Below are 26,577 nucleotides of genomic sequence, written 5' to 3' on the forward strand. Positions count from 1 at the left end.
AGAGGACGCGCTGGTGTCGGAGGTCGACGAGCCAGCTCCCAGCTGAAGAAGATGAAGGTGCACGTCCTGAATCTCGGAGTCCACACGCGAGCGAGCCAACAACACCAGCAGCCAACCAACAGCCAATCAACAGCTACCTGATCATCAGCACAAGCATCAACAGTCTTGAGCGCCAGTCAAGTCCACACACAGAGAGCGCGCGCGAGAGAGAGCGCGAGAGAGAGAGAGCGCGCGAGAGAGAGCGCGAGAGAGAGAGAGAGAGAGAGAAAATGCTCGAGTCTTGTTGTGACGACTTCGTCATCATCATCGCCATCACACACGTCTCTCTGGCTGATGCTGGAGGAGGCTGTGGTGGCAATGTCAGATTGTCAGATACGTGTATTGTCAGATGATTCTTCGTTCGTTCGTTCGTTCTTTTCAGGAGAGGAGGAGGCGTGTGCAGATCTGAGCAGGAGCTGAATTGGTGTTGATGCGTGAGGGGAAGGTCATAACGAGCAGGCCTGACGGGCGTTAGAACGCTACAATGGCGCGTGTGCGGCATGCCGCACGCACACACACATGCACACACATGGTTTTGCCTGGGGCAAGTTAATCGTCCAGGGGGTCTTCGCGGGCATCCTTGCCCGCCTTGATGGTTTTGAAGGGTGCGACAAGAGCATCCTTGCGTCCGCCGCCAGACTGCTTGGAGGCAGTGTAGCCAAAGTAGACGGACGTGGTAAAGGAGGGAATGCCGACACCCAAGCCGTCGGCATTGAGCGACACCATGTCGACATGGGCTCGACGCTCCCGCAAGGAAGCCGCAGCAACCGGCACGCGGGCAATGCCACGCAGCACACCCCGCACATTGCGCGCAATCAAATTGACAGAGGCGCGGGTCTCATCCTTGGGAGCCTGGGCCTCGGTCCGCTTGGCTGCCTCAAGCTTCTTCTCCAGGTGCTCAATCAACTTGGTGTGCGGCTTCTCTTGCAGACGCAGAGAGGCTCCAAACTGCGTACCGTACGTTATGGTGGCAAACTCCTTGCAGAATTCCAGCGGCAGGTCGATGATGCTGCCCTCCACCTACATCATCACGCATACCCGTCAGTAAGGACACGTCGTGCCAATACATCAGAGCATCCCAAACGACCGGTTCTCCTGCTTGGTGACCCACATCGCGGAGACCCCACGCACCTTCTCAATATCGCCGAGTACCAGGGTGATGGGTGACACGGCCACGTCCAGGGCCTCCTGGGCCACTGCATCCACGCCTGACACAATGGCGCCCACTACTTTGGCCGCAGCCTTGCCCGTGGCCAGCACCGCTCGCCGCGTGGCTTCGCCGACGCTCTTGACGGCATTGGTTGTGGAACGCAATAAACTGCTCGACGGCTCCAACACAAAGTCATCGTAGCGGGTGGTCAGCTCGCTCGAGGGCGCTGCCTCCTCACTCTTGGTCGCTTCGGGCTGGGATTGAGGCAAGGAGAGCAAGCGCTCGTGGCCATCCATCGGCTTTTCGGGATCAATCTTTTGCAAATACGCGGTCACCGTCATGGATGGCACAGCCAACCCAATGCCAGAAATGGCTAGACGCAACATGACAGGGTGCGCCGTGTCACCGGTGGCGTTGGTAGCCAAACGGTGTGCGCGTGCCATCATGCCCAGCAGGCTACGCTGAAAGGTTGACAGTTTGCTTGCGTCGAATTCCTTGTCGTCCAGCTCATCCAGGAGCACCACGGTCATGCTTACACCAATATAGGTACCAATGGTAATGCCGAGCCAGCCCCCGTGTCCGGCGATGGTGCCCACACGCAAGCCAGTGCCATCAAGGTAGTCACGAAACTCGTGTAGCTCGTGCACCAGCGTACGCAACACGGGGCGTGCCAGCGATGAAAATGGATGGCAAAGCGCATGAAGAATGTCCTTGGTTCCATCGACTATGCGTTCCCATAGCGTGCGCCCTTCGTGCTCTTCTTGTTGCAGCCGCTCCGGGTTGGTTGCACCCCATTTCCCTGCGTGGCGGCCTGCAGAGGCAGGCGCCGTAGCCACATGAGCCGAGAAAAGACGCGCAGACAATTGGCGACGGTAAAGCAGGCGGACAGAGACAAGGCGTTTTGATCTCGACACTTTTGTGCACAATGGTTCAAGCAAAGGCAGCGCAGAGGCGCCGAACAGAACGTACCGTCTGCAAGGGTCAACCCTACGGTAATCGCGGGAATGTCGAGGCCAAAGCCGGTTGCCGAGATATTGACCAGCACCAACTCCATGGACTCATCCTCGATCTGCTCCAGCATGTCATTGCCACGATCAAGACAGGCCAGGAGGGCTCGCTGGAACAGGCTGTGCTTTTGCTCATCGATAACTTCTTGTGGAGCCGGGCGCTCTTTTCGAGGTTGAGGCTTGAGGGTGATGCTGAGCCCGAGGGAGGTTCCATACGTCACGCCGAGGTAGCCCCAAGTGTTGAGGCGATACCCCAAAACGTTGAAGGTGGACTCGAGCTCCTTGACCTCCTTCACACCGCGCTCGAGCATGCTTTGGAACTGCGCCTCGTCGGCCTGCAGAACGCTGGCCGCCCCTGCTGCCGCGGCGTCCTCGCTGGGCGCCACGGGCAAGGCATTGGCATCGACAAGGCGGAGTTCTTGTCGCACAGCGGTCTTGAGGAGCTCCTCGTTGTGTTCCGTTTGCCCTTGCAGCTGTCGTAGCGAGCAACGTCAAGAAGCGAGAACATGGAATGATTCATTCAAGACGATGGGTGAGCGGCTTGGCCGGCGCGGCGCCCGTCCAACCCAGGAGAGTAGAGAGTAGAAGAAGCCATGGCAAAGCAAACAAACACGTGGGAAGCAAGCACCCGTTGCTCACCTCCGTGAAGGCGTCATTGTGCTGGGCAAGGGGATCAGACAACGTCGGCGTCGCGGGGGCTGATGACGCGCCTTGAGGTGGTGGTACCGCTGCCATCTTGTTCTTGATCGTCTTGCGCTGGCTCCGATCTGGGCTCCGAATCGGGCGAGGCTTGTACCTCTCGACGACTTTGCCTTTGTTCGCTCAACTCGACAGTTTGCGGGGCTGGTTCGGGTTCGGGGCAAGAACCGTCCTACATGTCAAGCGATGCACAGCCAGGAGCACGAATGAGCCATTCAGCAAGTGACGGACGTAGCCGGTTACGCCATGCAAGCGCCCATTGCGCACCTGGCACTGTTGGTAGTATTTCAGCAAGCGATCACGCCAAGCTGTGGCTGATTCGCCTTCGGTGGCAAGAAATTGGTAGTGCCGATCGTGACCTACGCGAACAACGAAGCGCTGCTCGGGCAATTGTGTGGGCTTGTAGTAGATGTCGCTAGGAATCTCGTTGCCCAGGAGCACCTTGATGGGCTGACCGTGGGTCGGGAGGTCCTTGGAGAGGCGCCCTGACCGCACGTGGCGTAACACGATGTGGTGCGGCAAGAGTTGGACGCGGCGCTCACGCGCGTTGACGCCAAAGCAGCTGTGACTGCAGTACCACACTTGGCCTTGCGTTGACGTCAGTTCACGCCGATGTCGCGAAGACATGCTGTGCGCAAATTGATCGTTGGTTTAAAGGGGGTGGCAGCACAGATTGGAGGCCCATGTAGGGGCGATGAGTTGACTTTGGAAGTGACAGAAGGTTGTGATTCGATAAATAAGTCTTGTTGGTGACAAGCAGTCGGAAGCGTCAAAAGAAAATGTCCTCATGCGGAGGGCTGGCACACTCAACAAGCGGGAGGAACATACCGTGTGGCCGGATTGAGGTGGCGGAAGGAGCAGATGCACACACACGAGTGGCAGTGCGCGCTGCACGACGTGTGATGGGAACGAAATGTTGGGCGTATTCGTGGATGATTGGTGATCGTTCGACAGATGTGTACGCGCGAGGGGTAAGGGTAAAGGCGAGATGGCGAGATTGTGAGAAAGTTGTGACGGTATACGGGCATACGATGAGCCTGGATGGCGGACGATCGAATCATGCGGGCATCGGCAGAGCAGCAGGTGCGCAGATGCGGGGGGGGGTAGGGCTCGCGGACCTTGCGGAAGATTTGGTTGAAGAAGAAAAATACCAACACAAGGACGACGTTGACCCTTTTGATTCCTAGTCACCGTGACGGGAGGCGATCCGCACGCAGAGCGCGCATGAGTGAAACAGAGCCGTGATCACACGCCCGCGATTGCAATCGCGTCTGGAGGCTTTGCGCACTCGAAAACAATGATTGAAGACTGAAGCGATATGATGAGGAGGCGTGCCGAGGCGTTGCAACAGTTGATGGGATATGGCGGGAAGCAGGCAGAGCGGTTCAAGGGCAAAGGACCACGCACGCTCTCACACTCTCACTCTCACTCTCACTCTCACTCTCACTCTCACTCTCACTCTCAGTGACCCCTGGCGCTGCCGTTTGTCCCGTCACTTCCAGGCTTCACACTAGCTACGAGATCCGTTACCTTTTCAGCACAAGCTCACACTTTGTTGATTAACAAAACTACATCAAGTACCTAGTTATCTGCACCAAGTCCTTGGAAGCTGCATGTGCAAGCGTCATAATGGTCCGATTGTCATCATATTGTGTTGTCAGACGATATTGTCAGACGTTTACTGAGGCAAGATGACGGCGGTGGCGCTGGCGCTGGCAGAGGGCTGGCTGGTGTGTCAGCCGGCCGTGTTCGTCGGGGTGGTGACGTTGCTCGTCTTGATCTTGAGCGCGGCTGGCTTGGTGGCTCTCCAGAATATGCATGAAGGTGGGTGGGTATGCCTTTGTTGATCGCAAGGCACTGGCAGGTCTTGAGTGTTGGTGGTGTTCCTCGTTTCCTTGCTCACCTGCTCGCACCACAGGGCTTCCACCGGGCAAGTCATGGCTCGAGCGAACGCTGCTGGCAGCAAGCCCCCGGCGGTTATGGCGATTGTTCTTCATGATCTTGAGCTGGCTTCAAATGATTGAGGTCAGGCCTGCGCCTGCAATCCAACCCGCGTGTGAGACAGGCAGAGTCCTTTGCGGAGCTCAGATGCTGCCGCCTTGTTCGCAGTACATTCCCATCATGCTCGAGTGGAACTACTATTATCGACGTGCTGATGCGGCAACTGTACGCAAGGCAAGTCCAGAACTTTGGCCCTCTTGGAACCATGTTGATACCCGGTCCTTCCTCGTTGACCCTTGTCCGTGCTTACGTGCGTGTGCTTGGACCGGTTGCACGACAACAGGACGTGCCATTTGGCCGCCATGGAAGTCACATGGATATTTTTTCCCCCACTGCAGATGCTCCAGCGCAAAAGCAAAAGGCAATTTTGTTTTTTTAGTACGTTGCTATCTCCCAACGCGCTGGCGCGACCTTGGTCCATGCCTCATCGCCGTGCCGGGACTCTCCAATCTCGCTTCGCTGCCAGTGGTGGGGCTTGGTCCTCGGGTGACAAGGCCATGTATGGCTTGATCGGCCGCGAGGCATCGGCCAAGGGTGTTTTGGCGGCCGTAGCCAACTATGCATATTGGCCACAAGGGACCATGCACCACATGCTACAAGACCTCGTTGATGCCGTTCAGGCTGTCCGTCGCCTCGGTGTCACCCAGGTCAGCTGGCGTGCACAACATAATGCCTATCTTGAGAACTTGGCTGCCGGGTGTGGCCGTCACACGCGCGGTTTCTTTGCTGGCACTTCTGACTGGGTTGATGCTGTGAGCACCATGAAAGAGTCATGATCTTGATCCTGCTATCATGCTTGACAGATTTGCTTGATGGGACACTCCGCCGGTGCACATCTGTGCACTTTGCTACCGCTGCGTTTGGCGCGTGAGCTGGCTTTCAGGGCAACTGGAAGTGGTGATGCCGACTCAGTATTAGCAGAATACTCTGCAGAAGAGCTGCGCCAGAGTTTCGAGGCGCTTCGGTATGTTTGGGCGTGGCCTGGCTGATCTGGAACTCGAGTCGAGCTTCTTTTTTTTTTTTTTTCTGACAGCTGCCAACCCTGCCTCTCTTTCCTGCCGACAGGGCGGTGGTGGGCTATGGGGGAGTTTACAATATTCCGATGCACTTTGCTCACGAGGCGTCCCGTGGCGTCGAGTATGTCTCAAAGATGCGCCGATCTGTGGCGGGCGAGGCACGCGACCTGATCCTGTACTCGCCTTCCCTGTTGGCTCGTGAGCTTACCCTCGACCAGATGACTATGTCTGCACGGTGGCCCCACTATTTCCTCATGCATGGCCAGCTGGATGACGTGGTGCCGTGTCGTTCGGCTGTGGAGTTTGCAGAACGAATGCGCTTACTTGGAGCTGTCGTTGACGCACAATACGTTCACGGCGGACACTCTGAGCTGGTCATCTCCCTCATGAGCCCGCGTTGGCGCCTTTACACTGCGACCCACAGCCTCCTCAACGACGCACTCGGTTGTCTCTCTTGAGCACGTCTGTTCAATGGCGCCTTTGCGCCTTGAATCTCTCAAATTAAAGCCTCGGTTCACCAACACCGTAAAACACCCCAAACCTTTGGCGCACGGTCCCAAGAGTCTCGGCACAATTGGCAACTCTCACCACGATTGTATCCCTGGACCATTGCTGAATAAGACACGCATCCCCCTCCCTTATATCACAGCTGACAAGGACCACCTTCCTTCTCTCTCAAACTCTCTCTCTCCCTCCCTCTCAAACTCTCTCTCGACTCTCGAACTCGCTCAAACTTTCTCTCACTCTCTAACACGCTCTAACTTTCTCTCTAACGAACTCTCTCTCTCAAACTCTCTCAAACACACACACACTCACACATACACTCTCTCTCTCTCTCATTTCTCCCTCTATTTGTTTTTGACATCCAGACACAACGAAGGCATGATGGCAGTGTCACGCTTTCCGTGTCGGGTCAGGAATGTGTGCAGGGGGTTGTCTTTGCTCGTGGGTCTGGTGGTAGCACTGTTGGTCAATGCGAGAGGGACGGCTGCTTGGAGCGTCACATGCCGAGATCAGGCTTGTTTGCAGACTGCCGTTCGAAATGCATCCGCTTTTCGCGGCGCTGAAAACATCACGGTGACAGTGATGGGACCTGTGACGCTCACCAGCTCGCTGCAATTGGGCGCGAGACCTGAGCACACGGGAACCCTGATCTTCCGCGGCAATGAAAGCCAAGGGAAACCGGGTGCGTTCGAGGGGGGTCATGTGGTGACGGCAGCCTGGCATCCCGTGCAACTGCTGGGCATTGACCTCTGGGCCGCCCGCGCCCCCGCGTCCCTGCAGTTGGGGGACAATCAGACGCGGTGGCGCGCAGCTCGCCAGTTGTACATTGATGGCCAACGCTACTCCCGCACCCGCTCGCCCCCAGATGCGGTTGGTCTGACCATCACCAACGCCACGGGTGACGCTGCAGGCTATGCCACCACCTCCACGGTGCCCCTGGCTTGGCCCGATCCAGCGGCCGTAGAGCTAGTGTCGGACCACACGTGGGTTCAGCACCGCTGTTTGGTGGCCAACACAAGCAACCTCACAGCCGTGTCTTTGTCTACCAGTGCGCCCTGCACCGCCAATTGGAGCATGCCTGTTCTGGGCGCCTCGCCTGGAAGCTCACTAAAGCAGGTGCCTCTCACGTCATACCAAGCCTGCCAGCAAGCATGTTGCCAACTGGGTGCGGCCTGCAAGGCCGTCGACTTTCGGCCAGGCTCCTGCTATCTTCTGGATCGTACTTACGATGGCAACTACAGTCCGCATGGTGCCTCCAAGCTGGCGAACATGAACCCGGCCAATGTTCCCGTCATGCGTTCGCGCATCAACATGGCCCAGCCCTGCTTCACAGACGTGCAGAATAATGGTCAATACAGTATGACGCTCCCCAGCTTTCTGGAGAACACAGCCAACTTCACAGGCCCTGGCCAGTGGTTTTACGATCAAGGAAAGGGCATCGTTTATGTCTGGCCCCTGGCTGAGCACGTGCAGATCAACTCCTCCTGCGTGGTCCTGGGTGGGCTTGATGTGCTCGTGAATTTGCATGGTGCGGAGCGCGTGGAGTTGACCAATTTGACCTTGGCCTATAGCTCATGGTTGCGGCCCTCCACCGGCAACGGCTTTGTTGAGCGCTACGGCACCATTTTTTTTGCCAATGGCACCAACTTGGCCATGCCACCTGCCGCCCTGCAAGCCGCCTTCGTGTCAGACCTGAACATTGAAGAGTGTAGCTTCTTACATCTCGGGTCGTGGGCCATGGCGGTGGGACAAGCCGTCAAGCGCATCCGTATCAGCCAGAATCTGTTTTACGACGTTTCCGGGGGCAGCTTGGTTCTAGGGGCGCTCAATGGGACACATGAGACTGATCCTCAGCTACAGACGGCGGAGATCGTCGTGGCAGACAACGTCATTCAGAACATGTCGGTCGAATACAAGGGAGCGCCCGGCTTGCATAGCTTCTGCCTCCGTGACTCGATCATCGAGCACAACCGGATCGATACTGTGGGGTACTCGGGCATATCCTACAACTGGCCTCTGCGCCAAGGCCCGACGCTAGGCCCCAATGCCACCGATCCAAGTCTCGGCTTTACGCGCAACAACGCCATTCGTAACAACGATATTGCCCGCTTCATGACCTATATGATGGATGGAGGTAAGAGAGGGCAGTGAGCAGAGAGGGCAAACCCACAGACAGGAGATTAAGAAAAAGTATCACCGCGCCTGCTCACGGGTTGTATGTGCGGGGGCGGGTTAGGTGGTATCCACACCATTGGACGCACTGTCAACACGACATTGTCCGGCAACTACTTTCATGACATGGGGGCTGGAGCACCTGGTTGGCACTCGGTTGAAGCACAGAGTGTAATCTACATTGACAATTGGAGCTGCGGTTACGCCATCACAAACAACGTGCTGGAGCATTGCAACGCGACCAAGCAGGGCTACTACTTTTTCCAGGGCCCTTCCGAGGGCACCGCGCATGACAATGTTGTCGACGGCCTTTACCTTCGAGATGCTGGAAGCATCAACCCCAACACGCCTGGCATGCCGTGCAACTGCAGCAACGTCCACGACGTCGTTGGCCCTTGGCCTGCCACGGCCGCGGCCATCATTGCCGCGGCGGGGCCCCGGCGACCGTAAGAGTAAGCAGGATGTTTTTAATTCTTTGTACAAAAATTTATTGCGTGAAAGTCAAGGCACGACCCTAGGTGTGGGATGGAGTAGTTTTCGCGTGGTGGTCTTCGTGCTGGAAATACTCAATTAAGAACGCCCCTCCAGGGGGCAGGAAAACCAAGGAACTCAAATACCAATGCTGATAATTTGATACCCGCAAGACAAGCAGAGCCAAAAACAAAAGAGGGGGGATTGCGCTGGGCCCGGGCCCATCATTGGCCAAAGCGCTTGAACATGGAAGGGAAGGCGAGGGGAAGACCGGACATTGAAGATATTTACAAAGACCAGTCTTGGGCCACTGCTTCGTTCGAGGCGCTGGAAGCAAGAAGGGAGGCTTCGCCTCCCACTCGCGTACAAGAGACATTCAAAACAACATGGGGCTAAACAAGACGAAGAAAGAGGAAAAGAAGTGGAAATCTACCTGAACGACCAAGATTGAGTCACGGGCCATCGACCACACAAGAAAGATGATGGAGGGGCTGGGTTTGCTGGCGGCACACAAATCCCGTCGCGTACACGCGCGCCCAGGAGGGACGCAGCTAACGTGGCTTGGACGACACAGTGATCAGAGTTCGGGTTGTGGGGTGAAATACATGTATTCTTTGCCAGAGGGCATTTCTTGCACTGATACGCCCTGAGAAGAGATGATGGACGGCACATGCCCATGAGCTGTGGCACAGGCAGAGGAAAGGCAGAGGAAGAAATGCCTGTGCAAGCAGAAATGGAAGAGCGCTCGGCCGTGCATCTGAAGAGCAAGTGTTCAAACCTTGGGGTAGACTGTCCCGAATTCCTCGGGTGTGACGTCGGGTCGGGTCATGACCTCTTGGCCATATTGCCAGTCCATGGGGATGCACACCTGCCGAGCGGGGGCAATGAACAAAATGTTCGAGAGCAGATGAGGTGATACGTTGGTAAGCACAGCGCGTCGCATCGCGTCTTTCAACACGGGCAGCGCTGGTCGTCCCAGCCCAAAAAAGCAACTGTTGTTTTTCTGTTCCATGAACTGTTTACGTACACGGCGGTACTCGATGAGCTGAAGACCATCAATGATCCGCAAGAGCTGTTGGGCGCCGAGAGTCGCGAGCGGATTGAGAGGGGTCGAGCGACAGGCATTCTAGCGGCTAGGAGCAAGGACGGACCTCGTCGCAAGTGCGGCCCAGGGGGCCGGGATAGGTGGCGATAAACTTAATGTGGCGATCAGGATCAATGAGGAAAGTGCCGCGGGCGCTGAGAGGAATGCCAAAACCGTCCTTGAAGTCGTCATCCAGGATGCCCAGGCGAACGCTCAGCTCGCGCTTTTCATCGGCAATAATGGGGAAGGGCAGCTCATCACCGTCCAGACCAGCCTGTGCCTGCAAAAAAAGAGGCCGGGGGATGCGTGAGGCAAAGACGAAGGGTTGGGCATTGCCAGATGCGAGGCGGACATGAAGCCAACGTCACAGGACAGGATGGCCATCATCCCTACCATCACGTCCTTCTCCCATTCGAGGTGACGATCAACAGGGTCACACGAAAGGCAAATGATCTACCAAAGGGGGCGGCGCATGAGTCAAAAGGAACTTTGAAAAAAGAAGAGTGAGGTGCAAGGAATTTGGTGAGGGTGGTACCTTGCAGTTTCGCTTTTCAAACTCGTCGTAGCGAGCTGCCAGCGTGCCTAGCTCGCTTGTACACACTGGCGTAAAATCTGCCAACACAAAAGGCATGCATGAGCACAGCGAGTACCCAGGCACGGCTTCATGTGCACAGTGGGGCCACGAGAGGAACATACCACCTGGATGGCTCAAAAACAGAGCCCAGCTATGGAATTGGCCAGCGTGACGGTTTGTCAAAAATTCATCAGACCAGTATCGGACGAGAGCGCGAAAGACAAGTCTGAGTGAGACACCACGCTCAAGACAGGTGCTAGCTAGAGTGAGAGCAAGGTAAGGGTGATAGGGGTTCACCAAGAAGTAGAACCAGACGCACCCATCGCCAATGTAGTCATGGCAGCGCAGCGTGCCTCGCGTCGAGGTGCACTCAAAGTTGGGAAAGATGTCCCCTGGGAAGACGGGACACGGGCAGTAGCACGTTGTTAAGTACAAGGCGGACGCACACCCACGCGGGGGATAGAAGAGTGAAGGAAGCCCCAAGACGGTATATCAAATCACTCAAGGAACAAGACGAGAAAGCAGCCAGAGGCCACCGCCACCGCCACCCGCAGGCCCGCGGCTGCCGAACTCAACCCCCCCACCCCGAGCAACTCAGGGGTCAGGTCAGGATCATCCCTCCCCCCAGAACCTTTTTTTTTTTCCTGACGAACGACAGCGGTCACCAGGGCTATGGCCACCCCTATCCGTCCCGTCCCGGCCACCGTCACCGGCCCATTCCCCTCCCTCACTGCCCCCAGCCACGCTTGCTCTCCATATTCCCATGGCGCTGCCATTTCCCCGCGCGGAAGAAGACGGACGTACCAAGGTTCGGCATGATGTCACTCTGAGAGAACAAAAGACACCCTTATTGGCGGGCTCTTGTTACCAAATGAAAGATGACAGCAAAACCAATCACAAGGGAAGAGATGGGGTGGTGACAGGGTGTGACAGGCAGGGACTGGGGGTTATGGCATTGGGTGCAGCAGAGACGGGTTGGGGGTGGGGTTTCGTCGTAAGCTGAATACAAAGCAGCGGACAGAGATTTGTGCGGAGAGCAGATAGAGCCAAGAGAAGATTCATGCCAGGCCATTGAAAACAGAGACACAACAGACTGTCAACACCGGTGTGAGAATGTCAGCCAAAAGTTGTTGGGGGTTGCTGCTGTTGGCGCCAAACGAAGGAGGTGTGGGTAAGGACGTCAGTCTGACGTAAGCTTTGGGCAACTGTGCACCAGGTGATACTTTTGCAGATCGCCATATGGGATTCGGCTGGGTGTATGGGATGGGCATCGCAGGACAAGCGGGGATGGGGGGATGGCCTTGGCCTCGAACTGGCCTGCTGCGTTGTGCACGCTCGCTCGACGGGGCTCAGCTGGTCTTGACAAAGGCATGTGAAAATGCAAAAAGTCTGCTAAGGAACTTTAAGCGCTTCCGGGGGTTATGTTTCCAAATTGCGCCAACAATTGCTCTCGTACGCCGAGGACCTCGGCCACAGACTGCAGGGTGGTCCAGCGCGCGAGTGAGCGTCTGAACGAGCCCTCGTCTGGTGCGTGAATGCAAGCAGCGACTCGTTTGTGGCACGCACCGAGTTAAAGTCGGTTGGGCCCCGCACAATGGTGCGCAAGCTTGCCAGAGTGTCCTTGTTCTGCTGGAAAAACTCCCAGTCTTCAAGCCCATCCCGCAAAGCCGCCAAGCGCATACTGCGCAACGGTCCCGCCTCTCCTGGATACCTACATTCGAAAGAGTGGAGAAGGGATGTTGGCATGGTTAAGTGAGGTGCTTGGCCCTTGCACTTGCTCCCCGCCCCCACCAAGCGGCCGCTGGGACTCGCCCCGACGCACATGAAATAACCGTCTCCGTTGGCAAAGATGTCTGTTCGAGGGCTCCAGATGTAGTTGGCGGCCGGGAAGTCGGTGAACGCTGTCCCATTATTTTGATTCATGGGCTATTTGATGTTCCGTGCGAGAATGCAGCACAACAGAGTGACACGCTGCACCTCGGCCCACTGCCCTCGTCGTTTTGAGTGCATAAGACGACCAGCCCCCTTTCTCGCCCGCACGCACACCCACACCCACACACCTTGTTGACAGTGCCCGGGTAGGGCCGCCACAAGTCGACGGCATAATCTAAGCACAGATGTGCGCCCGATCAGGCCAATGCTCGTCTCTCTCACGCCCCCTCCCCCGCGCACTGCACTGCTTATGAGCAAGAGACGACGTACACAGCCAACCCGTCGGTGCTTGGTACTCCAGCTCGTTGGCGGCTGCCAACCACATGAGTAGTCGCGCCTCCACCAGGTCATGCTCGATAAAGGTATTCAGATAGCCGGATGACGACGGCTCGATGCAGTGGTACTGCCACTGTTGCTTGCCCGCCGCCACCCAGGCTTTCGCTGCCGAAGCCTCAAAGTACTCGTACTGCAGCACCCACACATCCACGGGGAGATCCACCGGCATCGGTTTCCAGTTCAACGCTACAAGGCATCATCAGCCTGTCAGAGATGGGACTTCTGGGCTAGCTCCCCAGGCTAAACGGCACCACAACTCTCAGAACGTACTGGCGACGAGTGGCAGGTCAGGAAATTGCGCCTTGATGGCGCCGTACATTTTGCGAATCTCGGGCTCGCACGACGCCGGACTTTCATCCCAACCGTAAATATAGGCCGGGTCGGCGGCTCCTGCGGCGCGCAATTCATTCAAAAGGCTTTCGATGTCTGCCAACGCCCGCTGCACATCCGCGTCTGTCACCGAAGGGCAATCACCCTTCAGCTTGATGTGATATCCAGTTTCCTGGGGCACGCCTGACACTTGAAAACACAAAAAAAAAACAAAGCCGTGACAAACCAATCTGTCAGCCCACGCCGTCTGCTCGTCCATGTTACCCTGGCCATTTGAAGCCTGTCACGCTGTGCCCACCCACGCTCATGATTGATGTTCAGGACGGCATAATGGCGGACGCCTCGATCCTTGAGGTAGGCAAAGTCGGAAAAGTTGCGTGACCTGCATTCCACGTGTGCAGAACAGATGGCATGGCAGCACATGAACCGTGGCGACTGATTGGTGGTGCAGGCAGCCTTGAGGGCCGCAGCAGGGTAAGAGGCCGTTGGTCACACCGCACGTACTGATAAATCGAATCGGGAGGCATGCGATGCTCAAGAAGCATGTCATACCAAGGCCCCCGAGTCCAATTGCTATAATAAGGCGCAAAGTACTAACGGCATGGACCAGCGGTCAGCAATGATGCCATCAAAGCCTAGATGGCGCACGAGGCTCAAGCAAGAGTGATCATTGCAGACATGGCGGCTGGGCACAAACCGCATCAGACCAAGTCCCAGACCATGCGGTGCCGATACGAGATGCATTGAGCGCGGGCACTGCCGCATCGACCACCTGCGAACCAATAGCAGGCACGTCTATCAAAGCCCGAGTACGCTCGCTTGACGCAACGAACCCCTGCCCCTCCATTGTTTCTTGCAAGGAAGAAGCTGCAAAAATGGCAGCGTACGATGATGGGCAATGTCGCGGTCCAGGACTCGTTGCCAGCTCGACCTTGCAATTGGACGGAATAGCTATCTGTGCACCATGGATGGATAAAGCCAACCAAGTGAGACCCATGAGCAAGTCGCTGCACCTCTCTCTCTCCCTCTGTCTCCCTCTCTTTCCCCTCTCGCCCGATAGAAAAGGCTCCACGAGCTTTCGTGACAATGGCATCTTCTTTCTTTTCAGAGCAGAAAGAATGCCTCGGATTGCAATGCCGGGCAAGAGAGCGACTGACCGGCCGGGGTCGCCAGACTAGTGCGCGCCTCTACCCAAAAGGCCTGCAAGAAGCCTGCACGAACCGGAATGCTTCGTTTCAATAAAAAAACCGCCTGGATGAGATCGATGCGCACCAGAGTGCGTGCAACCATGATGACCGCAACGAGCAGGCGATCTGGACACAGGTGAACGAATCTGGGTCATGCACGCGAGCTCGGGCTGAGCCTTGTGGATTGAAAACGAAATCAAATCAACGACGAAGATACGCACCTGCCATTGTCTAGAGGCAAGAGGGGATCGGAACGCCAGCCTCCACCCGATGGGGAGTAGCGGGACGTGTGATTCGTAAAGATCCACCCGACTGCTGATACAGAGACGCTCAGATCGGTTGCGGACGAGCTCGTGGCTTGCAAGGCAACCTCTCGTGAAGAGTTGGAAGGGTCCACAAGAACAAGAATGGCCTCGGCTTCGTTGCGCAGCATTGAAAGCGAGGCCGGCTCGCTTTGTCCAGCCAGGTAGCTGCAGTTCCACCCGGGCTTCAAATGCACCATCCCGGGCAAATAGCACACCTTCGGAACCGACAGCACGCAGCCAGATTCAACTGAGAACGCGCCAACCCTACGAATGCGAGCAGAAACGCGAGAGGCCGGGGGTGGGCGTTGGTGCTTCTTTCCATCCACCCACCTGCACCGACGAGGCACCCACGCTCCCGGCAGCCATCAGCCACCACACCACCAATGCAACCCTCAACCCCTGCCCAATCACTCCCACCCCAGCCAGCTTCTTCCTCCCACCGCCATCCGCATGAGCCCCCGCCATCTTGGCGGATCAGGACCGAGTAGTAAAATACTTTTTTTCGTGCGTGTGTGTGTGTGTGTGTGTGTGTGTGTCTGTGTCTGTGTCTGTGTCTGTGTGTGTGTGTGTGTGTGTGTGTGTGTGTGTGTGTGTGTGTGTGTGTGTGTGTGTGTGTGTGTGTGTGTGTGTGTCTGTGTGTCTGTGTGTGTGTCTGTGTGTCTGTGTGTGATTCAAATATTTTCCCACACACACACAGACAGAGACGAGATGGCAGCGGTCATGTCGATGCCGCTTTCGTCCACAACTGGGCAGGTGCTACTGGGGCTGGGGCTGGTGGTCAGCTTCTGGCTTGGGTATAGCCGTGGGCGGAGTGATGAAGAGCAGCGACACCAGACACCTGTTGTCGAGGATGCACAGGAGACCACCAAACACCGACCGATCGGTACGCACGGCGGTCGCTAACGCTGCTTGTGAGGAGTTTGCCAACGGCGGCGCTTTGAGCATTGACCCTGATTGACCAACCTCTTCACGCATTCCCGATGCATCTCCTCTTGTAGCTGCAGCCGAGGATGAGGAGTGCAAACTGATTCTTGGCGTGCGCTCCGATCTCAAGATGCAAAAGGGCAAGGTGCGAGCTGCCGCCCATCCTTGCAAGCAAAAGGGCCGCATAACAAGCGCAAGTGTCACTTTTGCCTTGCCAATTAGGTCGCCGCGCAATGTGCGCACGCAGCTGTTGCTGCCTACGAAGACCTTGCCGAGACCAACCCCGAGGCAAGTCCACCGCTACATGACACGTGACACAAGCTTCCGAGTATCACCTCCGAGACCGGCCTGCAGAAACCGCCATTCGCCCCGCGCGTATAGCCTGGCACACCCGTCCCACACACCACACACACACAAGACATGATGCCCTGCATGACACTGATACGTGGCGTGCATGCATTCGTGCGCGCGTAGTTGCTTGAGCATTGGCTCACCTCGGGCCAGGCTAAAATCACCGTCAAAGTGCCCGACGAGGCCGAAATGTTCGTTGCACATTATTGTCATCCCATCGCTGGCCTGTCTCGCTCTTTCTCGCCGAGGGGAATCAAACCCTCACAGAAGACCTGCCAACCTGCGATTCTTTTGCCGGGCCACACGTGAAATGACAGGACTGCGCTCTTACGTAAAGCCCGTGAGCTGGGCATCGCGGCCAATGTCATCCGCGTATGGTGCTTTGCCCCGTCTCTTCGCCAGTTGCTGCCCCTCCCTCCCACCTCTCAAGAGATGTCTCTGATACCTGACCTATATCCCTCCTTGGCCGCCCGCGTTCTGGTAATGCAATGCAGGATGCAGGCCGGACACAAATCCCAGCAGGCTCAAAGACGGTCATTGCCTTGGGCCCAGGTAAAGCGAAAGCAAACCAAGACTGCATACCTTTGCCTCGTGCGGGATACTACTCCTACAGTTGTCCTTCTCACTAACATCATATGTATTGAATTTCTGCCCACTCCTACCCCAACCTCTGCGAATAGCCCCTGTGGATCTACTTGATACCATCTCCGGCCACCTGAAGCTATATTAGAAGCACAGTGCCACTCATATCCACCCAAACCTTCAGATCCGTACACATCGGGAAGTGTACTCAGATCATGCTCTGAAAACGGCTCTTTCGAAATGCCCTTTATGCCATGCTTCACAACTCGACGACAGTGGACATCACTAAAACTAGATTTCAATTGAACGTGTCAATTGTACCGAGTGCAAGCGCTACCGCAGGCATGAAGCAGGGGACGCCTGAATACTCGCACAATCGACACACGCGGCAAAATATAATCACACGTACGCATTTAAAAGAACGATTCACATACACAACCAGCAAGGATGGAACAACTATAACCCCAACAGGCGCAAGTGCTGTGTTTGGAATGCATGACGGTTGGACAGCCAGTAATGGCTGCATACACACGACATGCATTTATCACACTGGCGTCATGATAAATAATGGCGTCAACGCTCCGAGCACTTGACCCGGTGTGGGGCTCTAACCAAAAGTAACTACGAGCACGACGATGCGCAAGTCGCCGACAAGAATTTGTGGGCATGAACGTGTTTAAGAACGCACGCACGAGTTGACCACCGACTCGGTAGAGCTATACAGCTCGTAACCTTGCTTCCGCTCGTTGCGCAGTCGCACAACGAAGCGATCGCCACTCGAAACGCTGTCGGCCCAAAACTGGGTGCAAGCCACCTCGTCGCGGCCGGCAGGTACGGACGTATCGGCGATCAACACCTTGCCATACGCAGTATCTTGTCGCAAGCCCACAGCCATAACCTTGTCCGTGTCCCACGTACGCTTGTAGCAGAACTGGAAAAGGTGGCCGTTGGGACAGTCGACATTAAAGCGCACCACGACATCTTCATCCGATGAACGACCCGAAGCCAAGAGTTGATCAGAGCAACTACACTCCTTCAACTCTGGGCGCTTCGTTGTCGTTGTGGTTGTCGTCGTCGTGGTTGTCGTAGTGGTGGAAGTGGTAGACTCAACCTTGTTGTTACCTTGACTTTCGGCACAAGGTGTTTCGTACTCGAAAGACAGCGTGTACTTTTGAGCACGGCCGTCAAGGTTGAGAACGCGCACAAGCACGTAACTGTCGCTGCCGCCACTATTGCTAAGCTTGACAATCTCGTTATCGGTCTTGGAGTTTGCATAAGCCAGCAGCTGGAACGTGGAAGGGTTGTACACGGCAACATCCAAATTGCCATCGTCGTTCTTGAAGGAATTGACGATGGACATGCTGGCGCCGGCACAGACCTTGACCAGATACAAGTCGTGCGAGTCGCACATCTTCAAATCGTAGCTGCGGGACGTGTCGAGCCATTGCGCGTCCTGCACCTGGTTGTTGGGTTCCATCTCGTCGTCAGTGGCGCACAAGTCAGATGATTGCTTGCTGGCAGTAGTCGTGGTAGTAGTGGTTGTGGTTGTGGTGGTCGTGGTAGTCGTCGTTGTGGTGGTCGGCTCGATGCAGTCACCATACGTCTGAATCAAAACGCTGTACGAAACGGAGTTTTGACCAACCATATCGCTGTGGTGCACCGAGAAGGTAACGGTACTCGCATCAGAGCGACCCGTATCCGCGTCAATGGCCAGAAAATTGTACGAGCCGGTGCCGAGATCGGCATCAACGAGAACGCCATTCAGATAGCCTGACACGTCAAGATCACCGGCAAGCGTATCAAAGGTCATGGCCAGCGAAGCCGTCTTGCCAGGACACAAGGACAGGGTGTACATGTCCACATCGCGCTGACACACGACAAAACCGTTGCCGAACAAGAAGTCACCCACGGGTGTGGCTGACTCCAGGTCGTCGTTGGGCTCGTTGCTGTCATTGTCACACGAAGCCGTAGCTTGAGTGGTAGTGGATGTGGTGGATTTGGTGGTCGTGGTAGAAGTGGTGGTGGTGGGTGGCTCGGCACTACCACCACTGGGCACGGTCACCTCAATGGTGTACTGACCCAAACTGCCGTAGTCGCTGGGATAAAACTCGGGATCGCCAACGCCATCCAAGAATACGAAATATCGGCCTTGAGGCAGGGTCTTGACGAGGCCAGCAGAGGTGTATCCCGTTGGATCGCTCACGCCGAGCGTCTTGTCATTGCTGTTACGCAACTCAATCTTGATATCCAGATTGTTGCCAGCACTGCGACTGGACGCGTACCAGGGCTTGGCGTCAATTACAACCTGGCCCTTGGCCGGGTTATAGAAGGACCAAACATCAACATCGTCTGCCGCCGTAATGATGCCCTTGGCAATACGCGTATTTCCATTGACTGACATCTGGGCGGCGGTGCTGATAGACTCGCCCGCCTCGTCGGCCACCAACTCCAACTTCTCGAGGATGATGTCAACGTCATCTTCATCGTTGGCGCTGTTGGCCACACCGTTCAATCCCTTGGACCATTGAGTGACCGATTTGCCATACGGGGCGCCCATGATGGGACCCCAGGAGGTTGCCAGACCGTCGGCACCGATGCCACTGAAATAACCTTCACCGGTGCGACGATCATGGGACAAGCCCAGGGTGTGGCCCACCTCGTGCGACGCGGCATCGGCCACAAGATCATTGATGCCTCCGCCCAAGTTATCGTAGTATACTGAACAAAGACAAGCCAATCAAAAACATGGTGAGGCAATTGCAGCGTGCACTGTAGACCTCACAACCCGGGCAGGATCAAGCATCAACTTGGGAGCATGACAGATAGGACCACTTACCAAGGGCAGGGGAATAGTGCGGCTGGAAGGATGAGCGCCCAAACACGTTGACGTAGGCGACACCACCGGCATTCATGGCATGAGGCATGAGTGCCCCGTTGCTCTGATACTTGCGGGTAATCACGACGTGACAAACACGGTCGTGCATGGTGGCGGGCTCTTCAGTCGTGATGTCAACGTTAAAAGGCGAGTAGTCCTCAACCATGCGCGCCCAAATTTGGGCGATTTGCTCAGACTCTTCGGCGCTAAAGGTCGCAGGGTCCGAGTTGTACAAATTGTAGGGTTGAGCCTCAAAAAAGCCCCAGCCGCGACTCGTTGCAGGGTTGGTATGACCATCAAAGTCCAAGTAAATGACGTTGCTGCTGCCAGGACGGCTGTGATAAATAGGCAGACCTAAACACGACGACACGCCGGGCATGAGCGTCGCGGAGAACTCTGCCTGCAGACGACGAGAGATCGACTAGAGATGCTGCATGCATCAAGACTGTCGTCAACAGTCACAAAGGCGACACGACTGCAACACATAAACTCACCAGCAGAAGTGAAACGGGAAGGAGCCAGATCAGACAGTGCGCGGCGGGTGCGACCCGAGTCTACGTGCTCATCCATGTGATCCTCGTAAATGGTCGAATTCTCCTCGGAGAGATCGTCCACGAAGAGCAGGAAACCATCCTGGGTGATCTGCATGGTGGGCACGTCCTCAACACTGACGGCCACCTTCTTGAGGGTGCGCTTGACCTCGGCCTTTGCGGCGCGAGACAAGCTCTTGAAATGCTGCCATTGTGCAGCAGAGAGATGTTCTTGTAGATTGGAGTAGGTCACGCGCGTGTTCGAGCCGGCAACGGGCGAGGCCACAAGGGCCACGGCCACAAGAGCCAGCACCAACACGATGACGCTATGTAGCTTCATTCTCGTAGAAGCCAGAACGATGCACACAAAGAAGTTCCAAACGCGAATTCAAGTAGAGCAGAATAGCGTGAGGCGCCGACGGCTCAGATCAGAAGTTCCAAGCACGGCAGCGCACAAAGCAGAAGCTTGACAGTAGTCAAACGTCGAAGCAGTAATTTCAAGTTGAAAGATCGGTAAGCAGGTTTGGTTGTAGATGAATCAGCGTTCGCCGGGGAAAGGTCCGGGAAAAATGCCACTCCCGACTCGTGCGTGTTGACTTGAGATTGGGCCGGTGTCCGGGATTGAACGGACGAGCGAGCGAGGTGGACGATCAACGGGCACACTCGACTTGACGAGAAGGTGAACAGGGTATGAACGCTCTGCTGCATGCGATCGTGCCTCGGTGGATCGGGACCTCGACAGCTGTGCGCGCGAGTCGGATGCCCGTGTGATGACGAGCGAATGAATGGGAGAGAGATCCCAACGCTTCGGAAAAACCTCGGGGCGAACCAGACGAACGTGCCGGACCGTAGGCTCGCGCGGCGACTTTGACAGCCACTCGACGTGAAAATAAGCGCTCGACGTACACAGAAAGCCACCTGTCGTTGCACTCAGGCAGCAGCCAAGGCAACAATTGTTGTGGGTGTGCTTGTTGGCTAGTCCCTGAGTGTGTGATGCCGCGTCAAAGAAGCTTGTGGACGCGTGATGTGGCCAATTGAACCGTCATGGCCCCTCAAAGGTGGGGGGCTGGCTTTACCGTCCCAGAATCATTCCCTTCCCCCTACGCAACGATCCCATTTGCACAGCGTCGACCTTGGCTGAACGTGCGTGCATGCAACCCGTGCTGTGCTGACAGCTGTGGATACGGCTGGTGGCAGGACAAGATGGAGGAGCAGCTTGGCAAACGGTGGCCCACCTGCAGGCACCCAGCTCCGCCCACTGCGTGCCTTGTCCGCATCCTTTTGCATGCATGCACTTGATTAAATTGCATGTATGCATTCCGTACCCTTTGATGAGGAGAAGATGGTGATGGAGGAGGAGGAAGAAGATGGTGATGATGGAGGAGGAAGAAGTTGATGAAGAAGAAGATGATGAAGCGAAGGAAGTGGCAGTGGGGGAAGAGACGCAAAAAAACGCTGGTGATGATCACATTACTGAGATAGCTGATCCTCCCATCCCCCGCCCCCCACCCCCAACATGGCATACGAGCAGATGTTGTGATGACGGCTCAAGATTTGCCTGCTCGGTTGGAGAAAGTCAATGGGATTCGAGAGGAAGGAGCACGCCCGGGTTCTTCAAGAGTGGTGCGGACAGACGGACACGTCAAACAATTGATAAACGGTTCGTGCCCCGCGAGTGATGGCGTTGGAGCACCGGGCTTGTCAAACGAGTAGCATGATATGAATTGACCTGATTGATATAAAGCCTGGTATCGTTCGTTTTGAGCAAACAAACTCTAGCCCCCGCTTGCTCAACATTCAGCCAGCATTGAAACGTCAGTGCACGACACTTGAAGCGAAGTGGAGGGAAGAAAAACGACGACGGTTGGTGGAGGAGAAACCCCGACCAGCGAAAGCTTCCTCCTCAACAGTAAACCACACTGGCGGATACCGCACACAACCCTATAAGGGCCCTGGTGATGATACGTGATAGGGCAAACGCGACTTGAACGCCCATTCGCCAAGCCCAGTCCACACACACCCACACAAGTAGAGCAAAAAAAAAAAGAACATTTGAACTTAAAAAATTGAAAACCCTAAGAGAAGAGCTAGTACGCGGTAATGCTGACACATTGCACATTGCACGGCCACCAGACGGAATGAGATGAATGACTCTCATACCCTCAACGCAATCTGGGTAAAAAATGGCATAGCAAACCACATGCATTGCCAGAACATAAAGTACGGGCGAAGAAATCAAGATACTGTGAATAGCGTAAAAGTAAAACAAATGAGCGCCAGAGAAGCTGCGCCGAGGCGATAAAAAAAAAAAAAGGGACGCAAATTCAAAAACAAAAACTATCACCACAAAACTAAGAATAGAACCCCCGGGCCATGGCCCGCACATCTGAAAACACAAGTTACAATGATGAAGAACAAGCAGAAAGAAGTACACGACCGAGTTCCACCATAGAGTGACGTCCAAAGTCATTGCACAGGTCGCACGCGTTGAGTGTCCGTAAGGTCCTGAACCAGCCACGCACAGGAACATTGATCTCCATCACCAATTCCACCTTCACGTTCAGATTCATAAGCATGTTTGTATGGATAACCACCATAGTCACATGTCACGACACGTTTGTTTCCGGCGGGAGCAAACCATGCACCAATGCGAAAAGAAACCACAGCAGGTGCCAGTGGCTTGAATCGGTTGTGCGGCCTCGCCGCTACGAAGTCACCGAGCCGGTTGTGACCGGGAAATGTTGGCCACCAGACATGGTGGGCAGCATGCTCTGCGCCATTAGAGACCACAAGGACATGTTGGCCATGGAAGATAGGTTATGCACATCCAAAACGCCGCTGTTACCCATTGATGCCGATGGAACAATCGCGGGAGTACTGCCACCGCCAAGGTTCATCCAAGCCACATTGTCAGGCAAACTACCAGGCAAGGACGTCACAGGCAGGGAGTGGGAAGAAGGGCGGTGCTGTTGTGCTTGTGACTGCTGAGATGTAGGCACTTGTCGTGCCTGTACCCGCTGCACTGGCTGGGCATCAATGGCGTGCTCGGCGGCCGCGAGAGCATCCGAGGGTCTCTTGGGCGGTTCGCTCTCTGCATGGCCCTGGATACCTGAAACACTTGCGGGGACCGTATCGACAGCCGCATCATTGGGAGCAGCTGGGCCCGGCTGCTCATGGCTGGCCGTGCTCGCGGCTGCCGCGGCAGCTAACGCGGTGGAGGTGGAAAACATGGGCCAACCCATGCCGGCAGGAGCCGCGCCTTGGGCCATGGAACTCGCGCCACCGTTCAGTCTATGCATGGCCAATGCATTGTGCTGAAGACTTAGCCACATCTGTTGATGAAGCCACAACGCCTGGGGTGTGTACATGGGGCCGAGCGGCGCCCCTGCCACGATGGGCATCCCTGGCAAGACCGATGTTAGGCCAAGCATGGCTTGCTGCAAACCCGTGGCCTTGTTCGCGTTTGCCTCGACTGCCGCTGCCGCCGACCCTCCCAAGCCAAAGTGGGAGTGAGAGGCGCTGTGTGCGTGGGCCTGCGGTGTCAGGGAAGGCGAGGCGCGGCGAACCGCACTGTTTTGTGTATGTGTCCGTTTGGTCACATGTCGAATTGGGTCCTCATTCTCCCGCATGGCCTCCTTGGCAACCAGCAATGCAATGGTTCGCTCGGCTCGCTGCTTGCTATCACTTGCACTGAAGCGACTCGCATATGATGCTTCAAGCTGAGGCGCAAGTGGTTCGAGAGCCGTAGCGATACCTTTCCTATGCACCTGCACGCCGCGATGACCCGCGTGTCGCTGATGGCGACGCAGACTATAAACCTGTGGCAAGCCGAGACATGACAGCAGTTAGAGAGTTTGGTCACCCAGGGAGGAAAGCAGGGGGACAGGTACAGGTAAAAAAAAAAAGCTCGTCACAAACCCACACCTCACACGCGAGAGCAGGTGTAAATGATGTACTTGAACAACAGGACCGGGGCCACTTGCCTGACGATATTTACGGTTACACCGTTGGCACTCGTAGGGCCGGCAATTGCTGTGTGCGAGGAGATGGTGTTTCAAATGATCAAGACGCTCAAAGGCCCGCCCACAGCTTGCCAGTGGACAGACAAGCTCAAAGTTTGTCTCCTCGAGATCAGTCAGAGGCAAGTCATCATCGTCTTGAAAATCGTCGCCGCCGTCTTCGGCCCCACCTTGGTCGTCAGAGTCGGAGCCATTTGGGGATTGTGCTTGGCTGGCCTTAAAGTCACGCTTGTACTTGTCACCAGTGCTTGGCAACGAGTTAGTTTGAGGTGCGGCTCGCTTGGGCTGCTTGGAGGGAAGGCCAGTTGTCGGAGCAGTAGACTTTGAGCAGGTCGCCGAATCGATGTGTGGCATGGCCGAGGCAGCGCGTTTAGCAGTGCTGGACGACGCCTTGGTGGTTTTGCCAGGCAGACCGGATCCTGACTTGCCAGGATCCGCAACGAGAGTTTCTTGCGTGGCCGTCGGCACGGCCTTGCACTCACGTGCTACCTCTGGTTTTTCAGAGGCAGATGCTTTGTCTCGGGAGCGCGATTTGGCTTGCTCTTTGACTCGGTGACTGATGACAGCCGGGGTCGTTGAGGTCGGCACCATACTCTTGGCCGCTTCAGTTGACGCTTGATCCTGGCAGCGCTGATGCGCTGCCTTGACCTTGGACTTGGCCTTGGCATTGACTTTGGCCTTGACCTTCGATGCGTTCTTGGGTTGGTCGCGAGTTCGATCCTTAGACGTGGGCGCGACCTTGGATTTGATTTTGGGTTTGGAAAGGGATGAGTTGCTGGCAATCTTGTGCGTTGTCGAGTCACTGCCTAAAGGCTGGCTGTCGGAACTTGAAGCAGGTTCTGGTTCGGTCGAGTTTGCTGCCGCATATGCTGCTGCCAAAGCCAGTGTAGCCAGCTTTGGCTGCTCAGTGGAAGACTCAGACATGATCAAGCATTGCGCATGCGCTCACGGGCAAGATGGCGTTCGAGTCGACGGGATGCTTTGCTCCAGTCGATCAGGCGCTTCTAGATACAGACAGGTGACAGCAGCGTCAGCTTAGCCAATGATCAATGCAAAATAGTTGATGTCATGCACACCGTCTCAGCTGTTAAAGGCTTCTTCTGATATTAAGCACTGATATTAAGCACAGCCCAAAGGCATGCAAATTCAGGTGGGAGAATCAAGTAAGGCAGAGCACTCACAATGCAACACGGGACGAGAATGTTTGCAAGTGCCAAGATTTTAGTCGAGCGGGGGGATTGGCTGAAGAAACGTCGCTGAGCCGAATCAGGTGATGATCAATCTTATGTGAGAAAGTTGAACAGAACAAGGCGTGGCAACGCGACCGGTCTACATGGAAGCTATTGGCGTACAAAGTGGCCGCAATGACGCGTCGAGTCCACCGGGCAACAAGATCGAGCATCAACTATGAAACGAACCATAACACATCCGAGCGCATCAGAGCAGTAGGCAGGGGTTAATGGAGCGAACACTGCGGCATGAAGGAATCAAAAGGGAAGATGCAAGAGAGACAGCAGCAGCAGCAGGAGGAGGAGGAGGCGGAGGAAGGGGAGGCGGAGGGGGAGGAGGGAATCACACAAACAAGCCTCCACACGCCGGTACGCAGACCAGGAAAATTGCCAAGAAGAAAGAAAACGGTGTGTTAGGGTTCTGTGGTGGTGGGGAGTGCATGAGGTGGGAAGAAGCGGTGGGATCTGCACAACACATCAAACATGGGGCAGGGTTGACTATCGAGGCGGATGCAAACCGGCAACATGGCTTGCCGCCACACACACACACACACACACACACACACACACACACACACACACACACAGAACAAGGACGACTACGACATCAACAACAACGACGACCACGACAACCAGCACGACGAGGAAAAGCGGAGTGCATCCTCGACAAGCCACGACTCACGGCACAACCGGGTATGTTTGCTCGCCAAGTACCGACTAACAGACCCAATGGGAGGGAGTGTTCGTGGCCGGTGAGGCCGGTGTATGTTGAATGGGGAACCACGTACATAGTGGGCTCTCAAGAACAAACAATGCACCGAAAGAACGTGGGCATGGTGACTCCACGCAAAACGGAATCTGAACAGTGCAACTGGGTGTATGTGGTTTTGCTTCATGGTTTGGTTTGCGTGATGAGAGGCGGGATGATTGAATGATGTGAATGATGTGAATGATGTGAATGTGTGTGTGTGTGTATGTATGGCGGTACAGCCGCCGCACTCACCTGGGAGAAAAGGGTAGGGGAATCAAGGAAGGGGATTGCAAACAGAACCCGAGGCCTGTACGTCTGGGCAAGCGAGCAATTTGCCTGTGAGTTGGTCACTCTCTGATCAAACAGACGGGCAAGATCAAGAGGGTCTCTCGCAAGTGGCAGCGGGGATGGTTGATCACATGAAAACCAAAAAAGAGAGGGCGTGTGGTGGAGAGGTTACAATAGGAGGTGGTGGAGACGAATAGCCGGTGCGATCGGGGTCCGGACGC

At 55.7% G+C, this 26,577-nt stretch overlaps 9 protein-coding genes across 9 annotated transcripts in view; 4 read left to right on the forward strand and 5 right to left on the reverse strand.

The window, feature by feature from the left end:
• Positions 1-553: 553 nt before the first annotated feature.
• On the reverse strand, positions 554-3,522 carry MONBRDRAFT_32820 (uncharacterized protein; the record flags this gene model as incomplete). The annotated part of the gene is made up of 5 exons (XM_001746688.1): positions 554-1,059; positions 1,171-2,000; positions 2,159-2,669; positions 2,993-3,067; positions 3,163-3,522. 5 exons carry the CDS (start codon positions 3,520-3,522, stop codon positions 589-591), a joined length of 2,247 nt encoding a protein of 748 aa, XP_001746740.1. The 3' UTR covers positions 554-588.
• A 1,064-nt stretch (positions 3,523-4,586) lies between these two features.
• MONBRDRAFT_9041 (uncharacterized protein) lies at positions 4,587-6,370 on the forward strand (the record flags this gene model as incomplete). Its single annotated transcript, XM_001746568.1, has 5 exons — positions 4,587-4,719; positions 4,814-4,920; positions 5,235-5,543; positions 5,700-5,860; positions 5,962-6,370. 5 exons carry the CDS (start codon positions 4,587-4,589, stop codon positions 6,368-6,370), a joined length of 1,119 nt encoding a protein of 372 aa, XP_001746620.1.
• Positions 6,371-6,797: 427 nt separating this feature from the next.
• On the forward strand, positions 6,798-9,038 carry MONBRDRAFT_9042 (uncharacterized protein; the record flags this gene model as incomplete). Its single annotated transcript, XM_001746569.1, has 2 exons — positions 6,798-8,550; positions 8,653-9,038. 2 exons carry the CDS (start codon positions 6,798-6,800, stop codon positions 9,036-9,038), a joined length of 2,139 nt encoding a protein of 712 aa, XP_001746621.1.
• A 105-nt stretch (positions 9,039-9,143) lies between these two features.
• On the reverse strand, positions 9,144-11,564 carry MONBRDRAFT_32821 (uncharacterized protein). The gene is made up of 9 exons (XM_001746689.1): positions 11,522-11,564; positions 11,037-11,109; positions 10,840-10,868; positions 10,679-10,755; positions 10,537-10,596; positions 10,211-10,423; positions 10,087-10,131; positions 9,838-9,927; positions 9,144-9,705 (listed from the first exon to the last, which is right to left on the reverse strand). Exons 1-9 carry the CDS (start codon positions 11,532-11,534, stop codon positions 9,637-9,639), a joined length of 669 nt encoding a protein of 222 aa, XP_001746741.1. The 5' UTR covers positions 11,535-11,564; the 3' UTR covers positions 9,144-9,636.
• Positions 11,565-12,136: 572 nt separating this feature from the next.
• On the reverse strand, positions 12,137-15,004 carry MONBRDRAFT_9044 (uncharacterized protein; the record flags this gene model as incomplete). The annotated part of the gene is made up of 6 exons (XM_001746690.1): positions 12,137-12,618; positions 12,920-13,171; positions 13,256-13,504; positions 13,618-13,697; positions 13,914-14,087; positions 14,724-15,004. 6 exons carry the CDS (start codon positions 15,002-15,004, stop codon positions 12,137-12,139), a joined length of 1,518 nt encoding a protein of 505 aa, XP_001746742.1.
• A 253-nt stretch (positions 15,005-15,257) lies between these two features.
• Positions 15,258-16,982, forward strand: MONBRDRAFT_32822 (uncharacterized protein; the record flags this gene model as incomplete). Its single annotated transcript, XM_001746570.1, has 7 exons — positions 15,258-15,690; positions 15,806-15,876; positions 15,954-16,019; positions 16,206-16,273; positions 16,400-16,454; positions 16,577-16,634; positions 16,763-16,982. The coding sequence occupies 7 exons, from the start codon at positions 15,258-15,260 to the stop codon at positions 16,810-16,812; spliced, it is 801 nt and encodes a 266-aa protein (XP_001746622.1). The 3' UTR covers positions 16,813-16,982.
• Positions 16,983-17,340: 358 nt separating this feature from the next.
• MONBRDRAFT_9045 (uncharacterized protein) lies at positions 17,341-20,409 on the reverse strand (the record flags this gene model as incomplete). Its single annotated transcript, XM_001746691.1, has 3 exons — positions 17,341-19,382; positions 19,501-19,893; positions 20,034-20,409. The coding sequence occupies 3 exons, from the start codon at positions 20,407-20,409 to the stop codon at positions 17,341-17,343; spliced, it is 2,811 nt and encodes a 936-aa protein (XP_001746743.1).
• Positions 20,410-22,774: 2,365 nt separating this feature from the next.
• MONBRDRAFT_37465 (uncharacterized protein) lies at positions 22,775-25,012 on the reverse strand (the record flags this gene model as incomplete). The annotated part of the gene is made up of 2 exons (XM_001746692.1): positions 22,775-23,887; positions 23,999-25,012. 2 exons carry the CDS (start codon positions 25,010-25,012, stop codon positions 22,775-22,777), a joined length of 2,127 nt encoding a protein of 708 aa, XP_001746744.1.
• Positions 25,013-25,566: 554 nt separating this feature from the next.
• The window catches only part of MONBRDRAFT_9047 (uncharacterized protein), a gene marked incomplete at both ends in the record, with an annotated part of 6,309 nt that continues 5,298 nt past the window's right edge, over positions 25,567-26,577 (forward strand). Inside the window, 2 exons of the mRNA XM_001746571.1 lie at positions 25,567-25,686; positions 25,906-26,069. Of these exons, the coding sequence (XP_001746623.1) occupies positions 25,567-25,686; positions 25,906-26,069 (284 nt within the window). The remainder of the gene's footprint in view (positions 25,687-25,905; positions 26,070-26,577) is intronic.

This window comes from Monosiga brevicollis, genomic scaffold (genome assembly GCF_000002865.3).
Source record: "Monosiga brevicollis MX1 MONBRscaffold_13 genomic scaffold, whole genome shotgun sequence".
Taxonomy (NCBI): Eukaryota; class Choanoflagellata; order Craspedida; family Salpingoecidae; genus Monosiga; species Monosiga brevicollis.